The sequence below is a fragment of the Geotrypetes seraphini genome, chromosome 5 (genome assembly GCF_902459505.1).
Source record: "Geotrypetes seraphini chromosome 5, aGeoSer1.1, whole genome shotgun sequence".
Classification (NCBI taxonomy): domain Eukaryota; kingdom Metazoa; phylum Chordata; class Amphibia; order Gymnophiona; family Dermophiidae; genus Geotrypetes; species Geotrypetes seraphini.
This window is the reverse complement of record NC_047088.1, coordinates 43,703,983-43,720,379: the sequence shown is the minus strand read 5'-3', so window position 1 is coordinate 43,720,379 and position 16,397 is coordinate 43,703,983. Positions and strand designations below refer to the sequence as shown.

At 42.4% G+C, this 16,397-nt stretch overlaps 1 protein-coding gene across 2 annotated transcripts in view; it reads right to left on the bottom strand.

Moving 5' to 3' along the window:
- GPC3 (glypican 3) overlaps positions 1 to 16,397 on the bottom strand; it is a 472,642-nt gene that overhangs the window by 422,296 nt on the left and 33,949 nt on the right. For both annotated transcript variants that reach the window (XR_004539536.1, XM_033945373.1), the window contains exon 2: positions 5,260 to 5,421. Coding sequence is in view for 1 of the 2 variants with exons in the window: in XM_033945373.1 (XP_033801264.1) it covers positions 5,260 to 5,421 (162 nt within the window). In the remaining variant the exon portion in view is untranslated. The remainder of the gene's footprint in view (positions 1 to 5,259; positions 5,422 to 16,397) is intronic.

Sequence of the window (16,397 nt, the reverse complement as noted above, 5' to 3'; positions counted from 1 at the left end):
CATCCCCTAAACATTCCTACTAGGTGCCATGTGATAGGTGTCTATCTTTTGTAGAATCTCGCCTAAGAGCATAAGCAACTATCTCCTAATTAATTTTTATTTTTTCAAATTATGAACTTGGTGGAAGTTGTTTTTGTTTCCAATATGGTGCAATTAGGAGCTTACCCACTACAAAAAAAATTTTGCTAACTTACAGTGATCTTTTGAGATATATGGTGATCTCATGTGTAATAGGCTATGTGTAGTCTCCAGCAGATATGATATTTTCGTAACTTGTGTATACATCTGCCCAATTGAGGACTAAAAAGTTTATACTCCCCTGCATCTCTATCATATGTGGTAGAAGGTTCCCAATTCTCCATAATCTCTCCAACATTGTGGAAAACCTGAAGCATAAATCTTAAACAATTGTTCTGGTGTATAATACCATAGTACAATATCTTATGTCCATTTTCATTCATACTAGTAACAATTGATACTTTAAAAAAAGTTTCCAAAAATATATTGTCCAGTTTTAAGGTCAAATGATTGGCCCAATTCCTGTTCCCATGTCTGTTATGCAACTTTGTATAGGATTAGTCCTAAGTAAAAGTGCCTGGTATATTTGAGATCGATCCTCTATTGGAGAGTGCTAATTCTTCTTTAGCTTTTCCAAAAAGAAGATGGCAAAATTGCATTTAGCAAAAAGTCTTTCCCCAAAAGACCATATTCCTCTTGTAAATTATCCCAAGTTCTCATCCTCTCCTCCATCCTTAATTGGAACAACATATATAATGAATTTATAGCCCAACATGTACTGTATATAGTGCACATGTCATCTCTGTATGTAATCCAGGTATATATATAAATCACTGTAAGATGAAAGTACTGCCTTTCTGGAAACATAGCTATATGTAACAGATTTTTCATGAGGGGATTAAATTTCTCTATTAAAGGTCATAATTGTGGCGCAGGAAGCCAAAGAATAGCCCGCAATGGAAAAGAAGAAACCAATTGCTGCTCAACCCAAACCCAGTTCTTAGGAGATCTACATGTCCAAAAGGTCAAAATATGAACCTTGAGGCACCCCACTAGTAATATCTCTTTCCTCAGAGAGATCTCCATTGACCAGTGCCCACTGTTGCCTTCCACTTAACCAGTTCCTGACCCAGTCCATCACTTTAGGGCCCATACTGAGGGCACTCAGTTTATTTATTAGATGCCTGTGTGGAACACTGGCAAAGGCTTTGCTAAAATCTAAATACACCACATCTAGTACACTCCCTCTATCCAATCCTCTGGTCACCCACTGAAAGAAATTGAACAAATTTGTCTGACAAGGCCTGCCTCTAGTGAATCCATGTTGCCTTGGGACCTGTAATCACCTGGATTCCAGAAACATCACTGTTCCCTGTTTTATAAGTGTTTCCATTCATTTACTTACCACAGAAGTCAGACTTATTGGCTTGTAGTTCTCTACTTCTTCCTTACTGCCACTTTAGTGGAGAGGGACCACATTTGCCCTTCTCCCATCCTCCGATACCACTTCCAACTCTAGAGAAGCAGTGAAAAGGTCAGCCAGTGGAGTTGCCAGAATTTCCCTAAGTTTCTTAAGTACTCTCAGATGTACACCATCCAGCCCCATCGCTTTTTCTACCTTTGGTTTAGCTGGCTTCTCATGAACACAATCCTTTAAAAATCGATCAGGATCTACTACATCTCCAGCCCTGTTTGCATCTGTCTTTTGCAGTCCCAATCCCGGCGCATCAGTCGTGAACACAGAATAGAAATATTTGTTAAGCAATTCAGCCTTATCATTATCAGCTTCTACATATTTGTCCCCTTCACTTTTGAGTCTTACAATGTGGTTGTAATATAAGCCTCCTTGGTTCTGCTTGTCCAGAGGTCTGCAACTAAAACTGACTTGTTACAGATAGGAGAATTGTTACCTTGTGCAGTTATATACATTTCCAACCTCTGTGAACTCAAAATTTTAAATTTATTCTTCTGAAGCCATTTTACAAAGTCTACAGTAAGCCCCCTGGGTTCATCGATGGCAAACCTCTCTCTCCCCCTCCTGCAAGGCTCCGAGTCATGAGGCAGCAGAAATAACACACACACACACACAAACGCGTGGGTCTGAAAGCAACAGCGTGAGTCCAATGGCAAAAGCAGCAACATACCTTCACATCAGCCCTCGATGCTGATCTGCAGTGTCAATTCTACTCAATCTGTAACATTTATAATCATTGTAAACCGCATAGAACTTCACGGTCCTGCGGTATATAAACCGTTATTATTATTACACAGGCCTGCTCTTGGGCTGTCCCTCTGCCAGAGTACTTCCTTCATAAAACAGGAAGTTACATTAGAAAGAAGGACTCTGGCAGAGGGAAAGCCCAAGAGAAGGCCTGAATTAGTGAGTGTTTTGTTTTTTTTAAAGACAAATCAATTCAGCTGAACTGAATTAGTGAATTGATTCAAATTGTGAATTGGGCAGCTCTTCTAAGCAAACACTTTTCTCAACTGCTATTTGTGCCCTAATCTAATCTTATGCTCTGAAATGCAACCTAAAATACAAATCTAGATTAAAACATTTTTTATATAAAATCCTAACAGAGACTCTAAAGGCTACATTACTGCCTAAACTGACTGCTAAAAAAGCACAGTACCGACTCCCTTTGTTATATATTAACATTTAAGCAGTTATTTAGTCATAAATTAAATGGATGGAAAAAACATTATCACTCTTAAATCTAATGTAATGGATATTATTCCTAAATGATTATTTCAGGCAGTAATGTGTATAAAAATTGCATTTGTGTCTTAAGGCAGATTCCTATTAAAAATGATACACAGATGAATGCTATCTTATAGTTACTTTTGATCAAAACTGATTTGAGTTGATTATCTAGAAACAAACCTTATATAGACAGCTGAAGTTCCACACTCACTTTTAGCATTTTTTTTTTAAGTCAAGAATGGTTTTTATTGATAAAAGCAGAGCATTACAAACAAAAGTCCACAAGATAATGCTAAGAAAGATGAAAAAGAGAATAAACTCCACTCAAGCAAAATACAAAATAAAGAGAAACAACCTCCCTCCCCTTCCAAAGAACATGGAAGGTTATAATCCAACAGCTAGATAAAGCACAAAAAAAAGCTCAAAAATTCAAGAACTCAATGAAACAAGAGGGTGCCACAATTTATGTCATCCAATAATGTATACAGGAATAAGAAAGAACCAATTATATTCAGAACTAATACCCCCCTCGTGTAAATTCAAATTTGTCAATCAAATTTGAAATGTGAAAAATCTTCTTTCCACTGCTGATTGCCTCAAAATTAATTAAATCTTACTTAATAGAGGAAAAGAGCCTCAGATCCCCGTATGCTGCAAGTACAAGACTGAGCAGACATACTAGAAAGGGTAACTACCTCATCGGCTCAAAAACCTCCTGTCTGAGCCAATTTGTGTGTATTTCAACAACCGTGCACAAAGCCACATTTACCATATGAAATAATTTACTTTTTGTATTTGCTGTACCTATTCTATTTAAAATAGCAACTGAATTGCAAAACTTATCTTGCTCAGGACGCTGATGTTATCAATGTTGTCACTTCGTGCTGTCTTACCCAGTCCCCTCTTGCCCGGGAAACTTTAAGAGCAATCTCTTGTCTTGGAATTCTGAGAGGTTCTGTGGTGCAGAGCTGTTTCCAGTCAATATTCCTGATATACAGCTTTATCAGGTTCTGTGTGAGGAAGCTGTGAGACTGTGAGGTAATTACTGAGGTGGCTCAGATGTGTGAATGTGTGTGTTGAAACTCTGTGAGCTGATGTTATATCAGAAGCATTTTTTGAGGAGTTTTCCTGGGAGGGATTCAAGAATTATCTGTTCTGTAGTTAGAAATACATAGCCTTAGCTTAAGAAGACATTGAGTTTAGCCTTCATTCATCTAAGACAGGGGTGTCCAATGTCGGTCCTCGAGGGCCGCAGTCCAGTCGGGTTTTCAGGATTTCCCCAATGAATATGCATTGAAAGCAGTGCATGCAAATAGACCTCATGTATATTCATTGGGGAAATCCTGAAAACCCGACTGGACTGCGGCCCTCGAGGACCGACATTGGACACCCCTGATCTAAGAAGATTAGGGTTTTGCTAATAGCAAACATCCAGGTCTTCAGAGGAACTGCTGGTTCCAGACAGGAGACAGGACAAAGTGATACCCAACGCAGTAAAATGGCTATACTAATAAAAACAGGGGGGGGGGTTGAATACTTAATTTTTGTGTGCACAAATATACATTTTTTGTATTTTATTGAACTTTGGGACTGAGAAACACTCTCTGGTTTTAAGAGTCACCTAGTCAAATACTTACCTTTGGTTTTGGATATCCTAGAACAAAGAAAAGTATGACATGTTTGTATGACGTTTGAATATTATCACTAACTATAATGGTGTAATCAATGTAAATTTGATCACACATGAATGGTAAATTAGCTTTGCTATTCGTTTATATTTAAATTTAATTTACCTTGTTTAAATAACATTTGACAGTTGTTGGACATACGCATGTAGTTTCCTTTCACCCTCAATTGTATTTTTTGTAAGTTGCAACAAATAAATGCAAATATATAAATGTTTAACCTCTGTGTTGGTGTGAATTGAAGGGGAAACCTATTGAAACATCTGACTGATTATACATTTAATTATAATAATTACATTGTAATGTAATTGCATCACATCACCACTAGGAGGTTTTACACAAGAGAATAATTACATTGTAATGTAATTAATGTAATTGTATCACATCACCATTAGGGGGTTTTACACAAGAGCTTAGGGGCTCTGTATGGGCAGAAGCGAAGGAAGATCGCTCCTGCTGCGATTTACTGCTGGACCACCAGGGAAACTAAGGATACGCAGGGGAGGAGGGAGGGGGGTCTGGGTACAGAGACTGGCAGGGCAGGGGAGGGAGGGAGGGGACTGGATGCAGAGCAGCGAGAGAGGGAGAACAGGGTGCAGATCCTGGCAAGGCAAGGCACTGCAATTGAATATTAAACCCTCCGGTTTATATTCAAGTCAACCTTTTTTCCTCTTTTTGGGGAGGAAAAGAGTTTACCTTGGTTTATATTCGAGTCAGTTTATTTTCAAGTATATTGTATATGGTATGCTGCTCTCAACAATTTGTTGAGACTTGCTCCCATTGAATTTCATGCACAATTTTAAAGTGCCAGCTTTCTCACCTGCATGCCTGACAAAGTTTGAGAGCACTTACTTTGGAACACAGCAGCATTCTCAATGATCAGGAATTTCAGCTCTGGATTTGCAGACTGGAGAAGCTGCTCCATATTTAAACGGGCTGTAACCTGGTATTTTTCTTCCATTTTCCTTGAACAGCATGTTGGACCTTTTGGAACACAGACCTGTAAATCTGATCCTGCAAGCACAAACAGTCAAAGTTAATGACAGTTCTCCGCTTGTGTATGTGTTTTTATGCACCTGCTTCATTTTTCAAGAAGTTTAAAATCTGAGCTGGCAAAAAAAGTCCTTATTTGGAAAGATGAACCCTAGTAGTAGTACAACAAGACCACTATTAGGGGCCGCTGGTACCATCTTGGATTCCAATTCTAGTGAGGGCAGGAGTGACTGGGGATTGATCCTTCCTACTCCCTAGACCCCCACCCCCAAAGAGTTTTGAAGCTACAGGATTGGGGGACCTTCTTGACTTAGGGAGGCCACCCTTTGAGTGGGGGGCACTAGGAAGGCATTCATTGGAGAGGATGTGTGGGGGATATTTCCCTTAACAGATGCTTCCTATTTAGGGCTGGATTCTCTAAATGGCACCGTTAGTGGCAGCTGCTTAGAAAAGCGGTGCCGATCACATGTCAAACACGTGATAGTGCTGTTTAGAAAATTGCGGCCACCTCAAAAGTAGACACTGGAAATATAGGCCAGTGTTTTACAGGCCTACATTTCCGGTGCATACTTTCAATGAGAATTGCATCCATAGAGGCGCCTACTGGCACCTAGAAAATGAAAATGAAAAAAAAAAAAAAAATGACAGCAGAAAAGAGCCATAGCCCATCAAGTCTGCCCACTTTAATGACCCCTCGACTTTACCCCCTAGACTTTACCCCCTAGAGATCCCACATGCTTATCCCATTTACTTTTAAAATCTTGCACGCTGTTGGCCACAATCACCTGCAGTGGAAGTTCGTTCCAATGATCAACCACCCTTTCGGCGAAAAAATACTTCCTGGTGTCGCCATGAAATTTCCCTCCTCTGATTTTTAGCTAATGCCCTCTTGTGGCCGAGGGCCCTTTAAGAAAGAAGATATCATCTTCCACCTCGATACGGTCTGTGATATATTTAAATGTCTCCATCATGTCTCTTCTCTCTCTACGTTCCTCAAGTGAGTACAGCTGCAATTTATTCAGCCTTTCCTCATACGGGAGATCCCTAAGCCCCGAGTCCATCTTGGTGGCCATTCTTTGAACCTATGTCCACTTCCGGTGTAAACCATGCCTACTTTAGATATAGGTGCGGTAGGACACCATCATTTGTAGATGCTTGCATCTGTTAAGGGAAATATCCTGTAACTGCAAAAATATTTGGAAGTCTAGGGGGCAGGAAGGAGCAATCCCCAGACACTCCTGCCCTTACTACTACTGTTCAAGACAGGGCAATGTGATTCAGGGAGGAAAATGAAGGGGAATCAGCTCCTGATTTTCACCAGCCAGGAAAAATAAACCAGCAGTCAGAAATAACACAGTTTGAATGCTCCCTACAAGCTGCCTTATTCAATTTATACAGTAATGAGGTGTTTTGGTTGCATTTGCATGCTGTGAATTAAAATGCATTAATATAGTACAGTATAACGTATGTTACTGCACTTTTAACACATGTTAAGGGGCAAATAGCATGCATCGTAGCCACAACATACCTTATGAGTCTTTATAAAATACTAGGGTCAGAGGCAAAAAACATACCTAGACTTAAGCCACAGACATTTATGCCTACTCATGAGAAGGCATAAATGTTCAAGGATACACATATTTTATAAACAATACACAAGCTGCAACTCTGCTTGGCCTTCAACCAAACTCCCCCTTTGAACACATCTACATACTAGTAACATATGTATTTTTACATGCCTTTTTTCATTGGCATGCTTTTACACATGTAATCCCTAGAGCAATTTTATAAGCACCCTTTTATGCACATTAAAAAGCCCTTATGTCAGAGAAAACTGAAAATATTAGGGGTTTGGTTGGACAGTACCCTTTGTATGAAGGATCAGATACTTTCTGTAGTAAAATCTGCTTTTTTTCAGTTGTGGTTGCTGAGAAAATTAAAACTGATGAGGTCGATATTTTATTTTTGCATTGTGGTGCAGGCAGTAGTCATTTCGAAATTAGACTATTGCAATCAGGGCAGGATTAATTTGTCGAGGGCCCCTAGGCCCCGCCCCACCCCACCATGTGCCCAGACGGAAACAGGAAGCTGCGTCAGAGGGAAGCTTTGGGCAAGCAGCACCGCTTGCAAAATTACCGTATTTTCACGCATATAACACGCGCGTTATACGCGTTTTTACCTACCGCGCATACCCCTCGCGCGTTATATGCGTGAGCGCGGTATACAAAAGTTTTAAAACATAGTTCCCACCCCGCCCGACGCCCGATTCACCCCCCCAGCAGGACCGCTCGCACCCCCACCCCGAACGACCGCTCGCACGCGCTCCCACCCGCACCCGCATCCACGATCGGAGCAAGAGGGAGCCCAAGCCCTCTTGCCCGGCCGACTCCCCGACGTCCGATACATCCCCCCCCCCCCCGGCAGGACCACTCGCACCCCCACCCCGAAGGACCGCCGACTTCCCGACAATATCGGGCCAGAAGGGAGCCCAAACCCTCCTGGCCACGGCGACCCCCTAACCCCACCCCGCACTACATTACGGGCAGGAGGGATCCCAGGCCCTCCTGCCCTCGACGCAAACCCCCCTCCCCCCCAACGACCGCCCCCCCCAAGAACCTCCGACCGCCCCCCAGCCGACCCGCGATCCCCCTGGCGACCCCCACGACCCCCCCACCCCCCTTCCCCGTACCTTTGGTAGTTGGCCGGACAGACGGGAGCCAAACCCGCCTGTCCGGCAGGCAGCCAACGAAGGAATGAGGCCGGATAGGCCCATCCATCCTAAAGCTCCGCCTACTGGTGGGGCCTAAGGCGCGTGGGCCAATCAGAATAGGCCCTGGAGCCTTAGGTCCCACCTGGGGGCGCGGCCTGAGGCACATGGGCCCAACCCGACCATGTGCCTCAGGCCGCGCCCCCAGGTGGGACCTAAGGCTCCAGGGCCTATTCTGATTGGCCCACGCGCCTTAGGCCCCACCAGTAGGCGGAGCTTTAGGATGGATGGGCCAATCCGGCCTCATTCCTTCGTTGGCTGCCTGCCGGACAGGCGGGTTTGGCTCCCGTCTGTCCGGCCAACTACCAAAGGTACGGGGAAGGGGGGTGGGGGGGTCGCCAGGGGGGTCGGGGGTCGGTCGGAGGTTCTTGGGGGGGGCTGTCATTGGGGGGGAGGGGGGTTTGCGTCGAGGGCAGGAGGGCCTGGGATCCCTCCTGCCCGTAATGTAGTGCGGGGTGGGGTTAGGGGGTCGCCGTGGCCAGGAGGGTTTGGGCTCCCTTCTGGCCCAACTACCAAAGGTACGGGGAAGGGGGGTGGGGGGGTCGTGGGGGTCGCCAGGGGGGTCGCGGGTCGGCTGGGGGGCGGTCGGAGGTTCTTGGGGGGGGGCGGTCGTTGGGGGGGGGGGGGTTTGCGTCGAGGGCAGGAGGGCCTGGGATCCCTCCTGCCCGTAATGTGGGGCGGGGTGGGGTTAGGGGGTCGCCGTGGCCAGGAGGATTTGGGCTCCCTCCTGGCCCGATATTGTTGGGGAGTCGGCGGTTCTTCGGGGGGGAGGGATGTATCGGACGTCGGGGGGGGGGCATCAGGCTTTCAGGATGGGGACAGACCTTCAAGGGGGGACAGTGCACGGAAGTCAGGGGGGGTGAACGGAGAGTCGGGACAGCGCACGGAAAGTCAGGGCGGGCGAAAGGAGCGTCGGGCAGCATGCGCGGTATACCCGTGAGCGCGGTATACCAAAGTTTTTGTACATATTATCGTGATTTCTGCGCGCTATACCCGTGTGCGCATTTTATACGGGTGCGCGTTATTTGCGTGAAAATACGGTAGTTCCTGTTGCCTTTCTTACCTGCTTTGCTTGCTTGTCTTACTTTCCGTCGATGGGAAGGGCCGCGTTACTGATCGGGGGGGGCCCGCATTGCCGATTGATACTGGAGGGGCCCATCGCCGTTTGGAGAAAACAATGTTGATGCCCTCCTTCATCGGGCCCCCCCTGACCATTTCGGGCCCTAGGCACATGCCTACTGGGCCTATTGGTTAATCCTGCCCTGATTACAATGCCCTTTATCTCAGGATTACGACCATACAATGTAAAGCTCTGCAGAAGATTAAAATGTTGCTGCACAGTTGATTTGTGGTCTGAAAAAATTTGACCATATAACGCTGTGGCTGAAAAAATTTCATTGGCCGCCTGTACGATCATGTATTATTTTTAAGACAATAGTGTTGGTGTTCAAGGTCATTCACCAAGGGACCCCATGTTATCTGTCACAGGCTATGGCACTTCATAGGCCACTCAGAGCACTGTGACCTGAGGGAGCAGTACGATTGTTGTTGACAGGTTTCTCAGCAGTGCACTATGAGCGTACTAGGTCCTCCGCTATCTCTTTCATGGGAGTAATGCTATGGAATAAGTTTACTGGACCACTAAGAGATCTTGTAGATTTTCAGAAGTTTAAGAAGCTTCTGAAGACTACATTATTTGTAGAAACATTTCAATAAATGTCTTTTCTGGGTTATGAATATTTTTGTATTGATACGCTGTTGAATGCCGTAAATATGGCTGATATGAAGGAATTGCTGTTATTGTTTATATCATATGTGCTGTATGTTTCTAATTTTTTATATGATTATTTTTTTGTATAACCGCCTAGTTATAGGCGGTTAAGAAATCTTTTAAATAAATAAATTATGGATGGAGAAAGTACCTGAATGCAATATGTACACCACTATGATTGTACAACAGAAAGACAGTATATACATTTAATAAATAAATAAATAAATAAGGATGGGGAATTTTCATAGCCCTTTTACCTTTGTAATAAACCATTTATACAGATACATGCATTTTGAAATTTGCCTTCAAAGAGTTAAAGAGAAGCAATTAAATAATTTTACAAAAGCATACATATTTCAGTTGCTGCAAGATAAAATGTGAATAGTGGATTAGGATAATCTAAATTTAAAACATTCAGAATTTGATAGAAACACTGATCATCCCTGCTTGCATTTCTATTCTGTGCTGGAGAACCTAAACAACATTATGGGGTCCTTTTATCAAGCTGCGGTAGGGGTTTAACGTGCGTAATACCATGCGTTAAATTGCCTGCTGTGCTAGCCGCTAACGCCTGCATTGAGCAGGCGTTAGTTTTTTAGCTGGCCGCAGAGGTTAGCGCATGATGAAATGTCCAACGCGCTAACCCCGCTAGCGCGGCTTGATAAAAGGACCCCTAAATTCTCAGTTAGGAGCTGAATAAAGTCAGGAATCAGTCTCTTAAAATACACATTAAGGAGCTGGATAAATATTAATAAGGCATTTGATCTTTAACTTTTCAAAGAGCAGATACAACAGTTTTAAACTGCATAAGGCAAAGTAAATTGTGAGGGTTCAGTAAAAATGGAAACTGAAACCTTTCCCCTTAGAGGAGCATGAAGAAAATTTGTGATTTATGCATGAGAGCAGGGGAAAAAAAGAAGCGAACTAGCCTCGATAAAAGCACAAAGAACACAACAAAGAGGCAAGAGAGATGTCTATACCAACCATTAGTCTCATTTATTTAAAACAACATATATAAGGTGTAAAAGTCTTAGGTCTTTATAAAGACCATATGAAGTCCCAGATGAAAAGAATCCTAGAAAAGTCCCAACCAAGATCCGAGTTTCGGCAAACAAAATTACCTTCCTCAGGGGACATGTACGTGGTCTCTTTCTAAAATGAAAGCGTTGGCGCTTTTGGTTTCAGATCTCCAAAATTTTATTTTGTACTTGATTTTGATATTTTAGTCCAACAATCTTAGAATCAGATGTACAGTTGCTCTTTCATAAGAACATAAGAAGTTGCCTCTGCTGGGTCAGACTATAGGTCCATCACGCCCAGCAGTCCGCTCCCGCGGCGGCCCATCAGGTCCATGACCTGTAAGGTGATCCTTTGCCTAAAACCATTCAATCCCCTTTATCCCTCCATCTATACCCTTACATAATCCTATCTATACCTCTATCTGTATCCCTCAATCCCTGCATCCATCAGGAATTTATCCAATCCTTCTTTGAAACCCCGTAATGTACTCTGTCCTATCACAACCTCCGGAAGTGCATTCCAGATGTCCACCACCCTCTGAGTGAAAAAGAACTTCCTAGCATTGGTTCTAAACCTGTCTCCTTTCAATTTCTCCGAGTGCCCCCTTGTTTTTGTGGTTCCCGATAGGTTGAAGAATCTGTCCCTCTCCACCTTCTCTATGCCCTTTATGATCTTGTAAGTCTCTATCATGTCTCCTCTGAGTCTCCGCTTTTCCAGGGAGAAGAGCCCCAGCCTTTCTAACCTGTCTGCATATGAAAGGTTTTCCATACCTTTTATCATTTTCTACTGTTAAGTATATGTTCTAAGGACTCTCGCAACTATGACTCTTTCATTTTCCTCTGAATAGATAACATCCCAGTATTTATTATTTTCTTGGCAGATTCAATCTGATGGGGAAGAGAAAGAAACAGATTTATCAGATCATGTCACTTCAGTTCCAACATACCTGATTTCTACATATCCCCTCTTTTTCTGCCGAAACACTGAGGGTTCCTTTTACGAAGGTGCACTAGTGGTTTTAGCGCGCGATACATTGCCAAGTGTGCTACACGCTAACGCCTCCATAGAGCTTGCGTTAGTATTTTTGTGTAGCGCGGAGGTTAGCACGCGCTAAAAACGCTAGCGCACCTTAGTAAAAGGAGCCCTGAGTTTCAAAAGTAATAAGATCAAAAAATGAAAACTAATTTCTATGAATTATGCGGGTTCATTGATTTCATTGTGTATGTCAAATCAATCTTTGTGTACTTATTATGCCATATTTTTCTGTCTAATTTAAACCAGACTTGGTTTGTGATTTATTGCTGTCAGAAATTAATTTATAAATATTACTTGGGTTCATTGATTTCTTTTGTATTATACATCAGTCTCTGACTATTGATTGGTGCGCTTATATGACATTTTGTAATTTAAAATATATTAACTTTCTTTACAAAAAGTTGCCATATTTGGTGTATGCTTATTCATATTAAGCCCCTATTTGCTCTCTCATTGTAAAATAGAAAGTATATAAACACAGGATAATTTACAAAGCGATTAGTAATTCACAGTACTTAAGTAAACAGGTTAGTGTAACCCAGAGTGAACTGTTTTTCTACTACAGTAGTAGGAAATACTGTACATAAATAAGACCGAGAATATTATAATGCCTCTGTATCGCTCCATGGTGTAGCCAGACATAGAGGAAGCCATGGAATGTTGCTACTCTTTGAGTTTTTTCCAGGTACTGGTGATCTGGATTGGCCACCGTAAAGACAGGCTACTGGGCTAGAAGGACCACTGGTCTGATCCAGTAAAGCTATTCTTAAGCTAACTTACAAATATGAGTTGAAAGCTGCTGAAAAGGCCAATGATTTGCCACAACTTCAATTACTTGGAAACCTATTGATTATTTCTCTAGGAACAACCACCACTGACATTCAGATTATTTTATTTTATTTATTCAATTTTCTATACCGTTCTCCCAGGGGAGCTCAGAACGGTTTACAGGAATTTATTCAGGTACTCAAGCAGTTTTCCCTCTCTGTCCCGGCAGGCTCACAATCTATCTAATGTACCTGGGGCAATTGGGGGATTAAGTGACTTGCCCAGGGTCACAAGGAGCAGTGTGGGTTTGAACCCACAACCTCAGGGTGCTAAGGCTGTAGCTTTAACCACTGCGCCACACTCTCCCCTCTCCCCTCTCAGTGTTATTTTGCTTTTGTTATAGTTGCATTATGTTGTGCATATTTGTTTTCACGTTTAAATTCAATATAAAGTTTGAACTGAAAACAAATTGTCCCTTTGGAATCCTCTTTCTGTATTTTAAGGGGTGATAATATAATTTCACCCAGATACACAGGATTCCCTTTTTTTGATATCTGCGATCCAGTACTTGGTCTCTGCTGGATTTTCTATTTCTCTCCTCCTAGGTAGACTGACTCCACAGAGTGACCACCAACTAAAGCACACACTCTTCCAAACATTTATACTGGGTTGGCACTACATGGCATAGCAGTGAGGTTCCCCATACTAGTAGACAACTTCTAGTCACATGAAGAATTAAGAGACAAGAAACTTGAAGGGCTGAGCAACTTGTCCAAATGTTAGATTCCTAACTTCAAGTTTTTAGGAAGGGCAAATGGAATTTTTGTCTCCATTGAAAACTACTTCTAGATAATTTTTTAAACAGGAAAATTAATTTCTCCGTATTACTGCCCATATTACTGTCTATATTAATTTCTCTCTTCATATTACTGTCCATATTCCGAAGCTTTACTTCAAACTGTCTGTGCATTTGCTCCCCTTTAAGTACTGGGCTAGGTATCTTTAAACACCTTTTACCTTTTAAAAAAAAAAAAAGTTCACATCTTCTTTCATAGAGTGAATACAAAAATATCCTGAGCCGATTTTAGCACTCCTTCACTCTTAGCAACTTCTGAAATTTCATAATGGTGGAGGGGCATAATCGAAAGGAACGTCTAAGTCCATTTTCGTCTAAGTCGCAAGTCGACCAAAGTAAAAAACAGCTTAGAACACATTTTCGAAAAATACATCTAAATTTTTTTTCGTTTCAAAAATTGTATAAGTATACGTCCTGCCGATCTAATCATCCAAGTCGCTAAATCGTCCATCTTTATACCACATTTTAGTCCAACTTTTCGTCCAAGTCAAAAACGCCTAGAACAAGCCCTGTTGGACGTGAGAGGGGTCTGCAAAGTGATGGACTGAACACCCAGACATGCCACCTATATAGTGGGGTACCTTACAGGGCACTGCTGTGAACTTCACAAAAAGGGTGCCATGTCATCATCTCACTACAGCTCCCTTATAGGTCATTGTGAGACCCCAAACCACCTCCAGAATCCCCTAGACCCACTTATCAACCACCCCAATAGCCCTTATGGCTGCAGGAGCCACATATATGCCTGTACAAAAGGGTTTTCGGGGTGTATAGGGGAGTGCACATGTTTCAATATTAATGCAGTGATTACAGGGGCTTATGGCCATGGGTCCTCCTCTCCATTGGGTCCCTAACCCACCCCCAAGATGGCTTAAGATGCCTTTGTGCAACACGACTAGGCTTTCCTATGCCAGGCTGCCAGGTGATAATGTTCTGGAGGCACAATTTTCAAATTGTGATTAATATTTTTAGGGGGGGTGAGTCGGTGATCACTGGGGTAGTGTGTGGGGGTCTGTATTATATGTTTGCAGTGCTTATCTGGTCACTTTAGGTGATTTTTTGTGACTTAGACCATGTTTTAAATGATCTAAGTCATAAAGTCCAAGTTCCGTCGATCCTGTGCTGTATAACTTTCAGTTATACATGTACTATGATTAAGTCTAAGCCTGCCTATGTCCCACCCAAATCCTGCCCTCGACACTCCTCCTGAAACGCCCCGTTTAGCTATGGTTGTTCAGCGGCACTGTGAAGGCCTAGGTTGTTTTTAAATACGTCCATAACCCAGTTTTATTATCGGCACTTGGATGTTTTTGACTGATGATTGTCCAAGTGCCAACTTAGGCCGGTTTTTGGACATTTTTCTTTTTCGATTATGAGCCCCCTAGTGTTATTGTCACTGCAGTAAAATTCCAGATCTATCACTTGCATGCCAAGCTCCTACAATTTATAATCCATTTTATTAAGTTTTGGAGTCTGCACGTTAAGATCTTCCAAGGTAGAGGAAGTCTGTGCTCTGTCTCTCCCAACCTTTAATTAATTTTTTGAAAGTCATTTTTCATGGTTGTCATATATTTTTAATGTCTCCTGTATCAGACATTTGTCTTTAGTAAACCTCTAACAAAATCTTACTTTTTAAGAAAAAAAAACTGCTAAGACTCTATCGGATAACTCCTAAGATATTTCTGCCTCTGAGACCATCTGACCCATTTTAGATCTCCTGCGCATAATCTCTTACCCTACGAGCCACAGAGATCAGAATCTGTACAAGGTGAAATCACTTTTATTCAGTCCCTTTTGCTGAACGTATCTTCAAGTCCTTTATCTCAGATTTGATAAGTATGCAATGCTGCAAGCTACACTAGCTGACAGCTTCTCAGTAAACTGGGACTGCTTTAGCATACAATATCGTTCAGCCGTGTTCGGGCTCTCTCTGGTCAATCTGTTACTTTATTGCTTTTTCTCCGTTCAACATTCACAGGCCCCACTTCCACTTTCATTGTCACTTGCATTCTCCTTTCCACCTCAGTTACTGAGATATTATACCCTCTTCTAAAAATTTCAAGACCAGATCCTTGCAATTGGACGTGCCTCATCCCAGTCTTCCCCATTATTCTGCAAGCCTCACCCATATACACTTCCTTCTCCAGCAATGGGCTTTGTCTTACTGTCTGTCGCTCAAGTTACTACATCTAAATTCTCCTCCTGTTTTGTCAAGTTCGTGGATTCACATGGGTGGTTTCCCCTCACTGACCTCTATTATGTTGACTGCCACAACTCATCAGAAGACACTCCTTGCTGGATCACTCATGTACTTAAGGCCCTTCCCCCTTAGAGTTGCTCAGGCAGACTTTTAAATCAGACCTTTCCTCCAGAATTAAAATATAATGGAGTCAGTGTAGAGACATAATGGAGTGATTTTTAAAGGTTTCTCCTCTTATTTTAGTGCTTTAATATTTTTTCATCAGGTGCAGTTAATGTGATTTTTAAGCAGTCATTTTCTTTGTAGTTCACTATTGGCCTGATCTTGTAAGATTGTAATCATCAATCCTAATTCAACTATTTACTTTTCAGCCTTAAAGTTTAAGTACTTCATTCTCTTAGGCTTCTGCTCTTAGACTGGCATCATGATTGCAGCAGTTTTCCAGGTCTTACTGCACAGCACAGTATAAAGTACTTCCTTTTTACTATGCTATGCAGGGCCAAACCTACCATTAAGCGATTGTATTTTACACCTATGATGCCTTTTTTCAGTCCACAGATTTCAGCCCCTACTAACATAT